Source organism: Setaria viridis, chromosome 7 (genome assembly GCF_005286985.2).
Source record: "Setaria viridis chromosome 7, Setaria_viridis_v4.0, whole genome shotgun sequence".
Taxonomy (NCBI): Eukaryota; Viridiplantae; Streptophyta; class Magnoliopsida; order Poales; family Poaceae; genus Setaria; species Setaria viridis.
This window is the reverse complement of record NC_048269.2, coordinates 22,463,317-22,471,060: the sequence shown is the minus strand read 5'-3', so window position 1 is coordinate 22,471,060 and position 7,744 is coordinate 22,463,317. Positions and strand designations below refer to the sequence as shown.

The window sequence follows — 7,744 nt, the reverse complement described above, 5'->3', positions numbered from 1 at the left end:
TATCGTCTCCTGCTCTGAATTCCTTCATGAGCAGTCACAGCCGCAGCGCCCGCGCCCGTGCGTCAGAGGATCAGAGAACCCCGAACGATGCCGTGGCTGCCGCGTGCTTCGTCTACATGCAGGCGCTACTACGCACTACGCAGTGCGAGCCCGAGCGGCCGGCCGCACCGCGCGCGCATAAGCATAGGCAGCGGCGCGCCACGGCTCTCCGGATCGACGCCCATCCGGGGCAGGCGGATCGGATAAGAACAGGGGCAGAAGCGGCCAACGCGGGCTGTTAGAAGTTGAGCCAACTCGCCGGCCCACCTCGGTGCGCCGGAGTGGCAAGCTACGTTACGCACGCACGCACGCAATGCTTATCCCCGTACTACTACAAGCCGAATGCCGAGTTGCTGATGCACCAAGGAGCTAGGCAACTTGCCTTATCGTAACCACCACGTCCCGGGTTCCATGCTTCGTTCGTTTGTTTTTTCCTCTCTTTTTTCGCTGAAATGGACGCTTCGTCATTCTTCACTGAACGCTTATTTATCTCATCAATAATAATTCTGCCAGTCTCTTGTCACGCATGATGTCAGCCTCTTCGGCACTTTGGGGCTAGTGGAATTGCTGGAACGACCCGGTGCCGGTGGGTGAGGCCGTGATGGGCGTGAGCGCTGCCACTGTCACCATGCTACGATAGAGCTCGCTGCTCGCCTCAGATAGTGTGCACTGCACATATATATTGGCTCTACCCCGGCCACCAAAGGAAAACACGCGCACCGAGCTCGAGCTGCACACTCTTCCCACTGCCACACCAGAGCGCCCTGTACTTATTCTGTTCACGCCACGCACGCGAACGCCCGACGCTTCGATGTGTGCAAGCGTCACGGCGGCGGCGCCATGCTACGACGCGCCGGAGGGCGTGGACGTCCGGGGCCGGTACGACCCGGCGTTCGCGTCCGTCCTGACCCGCGACGCGCTGGCCTTCGTGGCGGCGCTCCAGCGCGAGTTCCGCGGCGCCGTCCGGTACGCCATGGAGCAGCGGCGGGAGGCCCAGCGGCGGTACGACGCCGGCGAGCTGCCGCGGTTCGACCCGGCCACGAGGTCCGTCCGGGAGGGGGGATGGAAGTGCGCGCCCGTGCCGCCGGCCGTCGCGGACCGCACCGTCGAGATCACGGGCCCCGCCGAGCCCCGGAAGATGGTCATCAACGCGCTCAACTCCGGCGCCAAGGTCTTCATGGTAAGCATATATACATGTACGCGTGCAAACCACCGGTGGCGTACGGATGGATGAAGACATAGCAGCACCTTTTTTTTTTGGTTCTAAGACGACGAGAACATGTACGTGTGCCGTGGCTAGGCTGACTTCGAGGATGCACTGTCGCCGACGTGGGAGAACCTGATGCACGGGCAGGTGAACCTGCGGGACGCCGTGGCCGGCACCATCAGCTTCCGCGACGCGGCGCGCGGCCGGGAGTACAAGCTCAACGACCGGACAGCCAAGCTCTTCGTCCGGCCCCGCGGTTGGCACCTCCCCGAGGCGCACGTCCTCATCGACGGCGAGCCGGCCATCGGTTGCCTCGTCGACTTCGGCCTCTACTTCTTCCACAACCACGCCGCCTTCCGCGCCGGCCAGGGCGCCGGGTTCGGCCCCTTCTTCTACCTCCCCAAGATGGAGCACTCCAGGTACGCGACACATGACACGCCCGTGCACCACGCATGTACACGTGCGCCGCGAGCGACGACTCACTCCACGCTTCGTTCTGCAATGAACGACACTTGCTCATCAGGGAAGCGAGGATATGGAACGGCGTGTTCGAGAGGGCGGAGCAGGCGGCCGGGATCGAGAGGGGAAGCATACGGGCGACGGTGCTCGTGGAGACGCTGCCGGCAGCGTTCCAGATGGACGAGATCCTGTACGAGCTGCGCGACCACTCGGCGGGGCTCAACTGCGGCCGCTGGGACTACATCTTCAGCTACGTCAAGACGTTCCGCGCCCACCCGGACCGCCTCCTCCCCGACCGCGCCCTCGTCGGCATGGCCCAGCACTTCATGCGCTCCTACTCCCACCTCCTCATCCGCACCTGCCACCGTCGCGGCGTCCACGCCATGGGCGGCATGGTAATTAAGCTTCACACGCCACCTGCAGAACCCATGTTGATCATGGCTGACGCAATGTGTAAATTGTAGGCGGCTCAGATCCCGATCAAGGACGACGCGGCGGCGAACGAGGCGGCGCTGGAGCTGGTGCGCAAGGACAAGCTGCGGGAGGTGCGCGCGGGGCACGACGGCACGTGGGCGGCGCACCCGGGGCTCATCCCAGCGATCCGGGAGGTCTTCGAGGGCCACCTTGGCGGGAAGCCGAACCAGATCGCCGGCGCCGCGGGGCAGGAGGAGGCGATGGGCGCCGGCATCACGGCGGAGGACCTCATCCAGCCGCCGCGGGGCGGGCGCACGGTGGACGGGCTGCGGCTCAACACCCGCGTGGGCGTGCAGTACCTCGCGGCGTGGCTGTCCGGGTCGGGCTCCGTGCCGCTCTACAACCTGATGGAGGACGCGGCCACCGCGGAGATCAGCCGCGTCCAGAACTGGCAGTGGCTGCGGCACGGCGCGGAGCTGGACGCGGCCGGCGTCCCGGTGCGCGCCACGCCGGAGCTGCTGGCGCGCGTCCTCGAGGAGGAGATGGCCAGGGTGGAGGCGGAGGTGGGCACCGAGAGGTTCCGGCAGGGGCGGTACGCCGAGGCCGGGAGGATCTTCGGCCGGCAGTGCACCGCGCCGGAGCTGGACGACTTCCTGACGCTGGACGCGTATAACCTCATCGTCGTGCACCATCCCGGAGGTGCGTCACCGTGCAAGCTCTGAGTGCAAGCGTGCTTTGTTGGCATCGCTGTTGAGCTAGAATAACGTCTTTGCTGTTTGCTGCAGCTATCTATAAGGCTGAATAAAGCTTGAAGCTTGATTGATATGAACAGGCATTGTAATGCTCACTGCATATTATCTTCTTGTCATGTACTATGCTCACTGCATTTACACTGAAACTGAAGAAGATTCCTAAAGATATACCAAACGTGTGCAGTACACAGAAAGGTAGGAAGGGGATGTTCTTGCCGAATGATTGTTGAGAAAAACAGAGTAACATGAAGAGCACCATGAACGCAAAGGTCCAGTTCATAACACCTTTTCGAAGGCACCCTCCTTTCATTCATGCCTTTCCTTGTTCCGTCTCTATCAAGTTTGAAGTACGCGTCAAACCTCATGTCTGTAAAATTGTTGCTTGTTCTTAAGCAACCAATTTCGGTAATCACTTATGATGTACATACAAGTCTTCCTAAATTGCGGAATCTTCGCGGAACCACCACACAGGCTTGCAAGGATATTTCTGCTTCAATGATGTATGAAGGTCTCCGTATATCGACTGTTGAATAAATGAGAGTTTAGAACAATACATTTTTATCCAACAAGCCAGTTAGGAGTGATCATGTGGCATACGGCAGCTTGGCCATTCCAAAATACATGCATCGTTTAGAAATTAGAACAACATAATTTGTTGCTGCAATGAGTAGTGACCACTAATATCTTTGCTGATTAATAATCCAGAAACCTTGGAGAACATATGTTTGTCTTTTTTTTTCCTTCTGTGACTTGTCTGAACATTTTGTTTGAGAAGTTCTCTGTATGTAGTCATATTGTTGCACGGAATTGTTGTCATGTTACTGTTCTTTTTTTTTTGAATATGCAGGAGAGCTGCGTATCTTTGTATTAAGAAGAAAGGTTGTAACATAAAACGCGGGCCAACCAAGCACACACACAGATTGTCACTGATGACGACCAGACAGCCAACTAGAAACTACAGGAGACAACTATGCTTGGCCAAGCAAAACAACTGACGCCGGCCAACCGAGAGAGGCAAGATGTTGCGCGTGATCAAGCGGTGCTCCCGCCGCCCGCTTGGCTGGTAATCTGCAAAAGTTCGTGGTCAGTAAGGTTGTTGGCTATGGGGAAGATGTCCCTGAGAGTGGCGAAGTGGCGCGGCTGCATGGTTGTCGCGAGGAACTTGTCAAATTCCTTGTCAGTGACTTGAGCGGCTTCATGTTCTTGAGTTATAATCCCCAGCTTCTTCATTGCCAGCACTTCGCCTTTCTTGGACGGCCTGACCGCCGTGTTCAGTGGCTTGTTGGCCAACCTGTTGCTGCGCCGCCCCTGCTGAGGTAGCTTGCTTTGGTGGTCCGGTAGCTAGCGGCGCTTGTAGTGTCAACCGCACAGAGGCCAGGAAAGCCGCCGTCTTCGCTTTTGCAGCCACGGAGCCGTCAGTTGCTGTTTGGGGGGGCGGGGGGGGGGGGGGGGGGGGGGGGGCGGTGGGGATGGCGCCGTTGATGGCGCTGGTGCAGTTGAACCCGTGTTCCTGCGCCGTGAGCGTTGAACTCTGGAATCTGGATGCACTGTTCCCTGGCGCGGAGGCGACGCATCTTCTGGCCACCGGCGTCCATGAGTCGCTGTGGTCCGCCTGATCAAGCTCGGGCCTGGCCAGGGAAGGTTGCCCGCCTACGGTGTCCTGCACGTGTTCGGACCGGTTCATCGCGCGACGAGAGTACGTGCGCAGCGGCGTCGCAGTTGGCGTAGTTGGGCGGGACGGTTGGGCGCCGGAGTTTGAAAAGGAGGGCAGCACAGACTCAATGAGCATGGGGTCCACGATGCGCTCGATGTGGCAGTCCAAGTGGAGGTACGCGGAGGCCGAGAGGATCTTCGGCCGGCAGTGCACGGCGCCGGAGCTGGGCGACTTCCTGACGCTGGACGCGTACAACCTCATCGTCGTGCACCATCCCGGAGCCGGAGGTGTGTCACCGTGCAAGCTTCGAGTGCAAGCGTGCTTTGTCGGCATTGCTGTTGCTCTACTCCTCTAGAATAACGTCGTGCATCTGCCTAGCTGAAGCATGAGCATTCAAGTACCTGCACAGCTGCAAAGCATCCAAGAGAGAGCTAGTGATTTTGAAACTTGACTTTGAAAAGATTTTTGATAAAATTGAACACCAGGATCCATTCAGGACTGCCTAGCCTGGGCATTTGATTACCTACACATCTGCAAAGCATCCAAGAGAGAGCTAGTGATCTGAAACTTTACTTTGAAAAGACTTTTGATAAAATTGAACACCAGGCTATTCTTCAGATACTTAAGCATAAGGGCTTTGGGGAGAGATGGCTTAGATAGATCAAGGACATTCTCGGATCAGGGACATCTTCAGTTCTCTTGAACAGCACTACGGGCAAGGTGTTCCACTGCAAAAGGAGAGTAAGACAAGGGGACCCCTATCACCTCTTCTCTTTGTACTTGCTGCAAACTTACTTCAGATAGTCATTAACTATGCCAAAGATCAAGGAATCCGGAAACTCCCAATACCGGAAAGGGTAGGAGGGGATTTTCCTGTGATTCAATATGCAAACGACACTCTACTTGTAACGGAGGCATGCCCAAATCAGCTCCTATATCTCAAGGATCTTCTCAACACCTTTACAGCTTCCACGGGACTCAAAGTAAATTATAATAAATCAGTCATGGCCCCTCTTAACATCTCTGACTCAACCCTTGATCACATGGCTGCAACCTTTGACTGTCAAAAAGGATCTCTTTCTTTCACCTATTTGGGGCTGCCTTTAGGAACCATCAAACTAAACTTAGAAGACTTCCTGCCTCTTATTCAAAAGATAGAAAAAAGGCTCAGCAGCGCTTCAATGTTCTTGAGCCAAGGGGACAAACTAGAAATGGTCAACTCAGTGTTCTCCTCATCGGCAGTTTTCTATGTGGCGGCACTAAAATTGCTTAAAGGGGTAATCAATCAGTTGGACAAATACAGGAAATACTACCTGTGGAGAGGAGGGGATCTCAATTCTAAGAAGCCCAACAAAGCAGCCTGGCATTTGGTAAGACTGCCTAAAAACCAAGGAGGTCTGGGAGTAACAAATCTATCCACCCACAGTAATGCCATGCTACTCAAGTTCCTGCACAAATTTTTTTCCAAAGCAGATATCCCCTGGGTCAAGTTGGTATGGGATAACTATTACTCCAATGGTAGGTTGCCGGGTCAGCAAAGGAAAGGATGCTTCTGGTGGAGGGATGCTATTAAACTTCTTGGCACTTACAAAGGTCTGGCATCACCGATAGTGGCAGATGGCTCCACAATGCTGTTCTGGAAGGACATATGGAATGGTGTAGTGCCCTCACAAGCTTACCCGGAACTTTTCTCCTTTACAAAGAAGCAGAACAGTTCCTTCAGAGAGGTAGTCAGTCAGCCAGGCCTCATACACAATTTCAATTTACCCCTCTCTTCACAGGCTCATGCTCAACTCAACACTCTACAATAGTCAATTGAAGGAATGAACTCTGAGGGGGGTCTTGACAAATGGACGTACATCTGGGGTAACACGACGTTTACCAGATTCAAAGCTTACAAGACCATGATCAGGCAAAGAAGCATCCATCCGTATACTCATGGCTATGGAACTTTAGATGTCAAATGAAGCATAAAGTCTTCTTCTGGCTACTACTTAAAGATCGACTGAGTACAAAGGATTTACTGAGAAGAAAACATATGGAACTAGACTCATATACATGCGAATTATGTATCGAAAGAATGGCACATCTTTTCTTCAGGTGCAACTTTGCTAAATCCTGCTGGAACTCAATTGGTATCTTTCATTCCCACGAGGCCAACTCTTTAGATTCTCATGCAAATCAAGAACAAGCTAGTTGTACCGTTCTTCATGGAAATAATAATCATCATGACTTGGAGCATTTGGACAACAAGAAATGACTGGATCTGACAGTCTAACAGTGCAAAAGGAAATTTATCTACGAGTTCTCAATGCTTTTGCATAGAGGCAAACAATCTCTAGTGCCTCTGATGGAGGTTTGGTTGCACACTCTGTAACCTGGACTCCTTGTTGGCCATCTTTTGCTTTTTTGGCTCCTCGTAGTTTATTTGTTTCCCTGCGGGTTCTCCTTTTTCTTCCCTGTACTCTTACTCCTTTGTACTTCTACTTTTCTCTTTAATATATAATTAGTAGGGGATAAACCCCTCCTGTTTCCCTCAAAAAAGAATAACGTCGTGCTGTTTACTGCAGCTATCATAAGGCGGAATACAGCTGACAGCTCCAAGTTTGATATATGAACAGCATTGTAATGCTGACTGCTTGTCAGATCATGTAAGGTGCTGAGTATGTAATAAAGAACATTTACTTACTGAACAAGATTCCCAAAGATGACTGAACTGGGAAATACCAAACATTTGCAGCTCACTGAAAGGTAGGAAGAAATTTCTTGGCAAAGGATTGCTGAGAAGAACCGAGTAACATAAGGAGCGCCATGATCGAATGAGTTTACTCTCTATCAGTTGGCCAGATTCGACCATAAAACGGAGACTTTTGTAACCCAACAAGAACTACAAATCAGGATTTGGACACATAAATAGCTGTTTTTCAAGCACTCCTATAATCATATTGTAAAAACTAAGCCAGTAGAAAGCACAGGGCACAGGCGATGATGTCATGATATCAGCCATTCTGATTGTTACACAAGTTCTGACGGGTTGTATAACGAATTCTTCTGTTACGTGGTTCTACTTGACTAAACATTTTAGGATGCGTTTGGTAGAGCTCCATCTGATTCCGATTCTCTATGGAAGCTGATTCTCTTAGAGAAGTGATTCTAAGGCTGAAAGTGATTCTCTTTGATTCTCTAACATAAACCCTTAAAATCAGGATGGAGAATCAC

At 53.0% G+C, this 7,744-nt stretch overlaps 1 protein-coding gene across 2 annotated transcripts; it reads left to right on the top strand.

Moving 5' to 3' along the window:
* Positions 1-626: 626 nt before the first annotated feature.
* Positions 627-4,109, top strand: LOC117864082 (malate synthase, glyoxysomal). 2 transcript variants are annotated; one of them, XM_034748073.2, is made up of 5 exons: positions 627-1,219; positions 1,340-1,665; positions 1,770-2,100; positions 2,170-2,818; positions 3,719-4,109. In XM_034748073.2, the coding sequence occupies exons 1-5, from the start codon at positions 851-853 to the stop codon at positions 3,760-3,762; spliced, it is 1,719 nt and encodes a 572-aa protein (XP_034603964.1). In that variant the 5' UTR covers positions 627-850; the 3' UTR covers positions 3,763-4,109. The 2 variants fall into 2 exon arrangements, with proteins under 2 accessions (XP_034603964.1, XP_034603966.1); XM_034748075.2 differs by lacking the exon at positions 3,719-4,109 and adding an exon at positions 2,905-2,948 and having other exon boundaries at positions 628-1,219.
* The last annotated feature ends 3,635 nt before the right edge of the window (positions 4,110-7,744 follow it).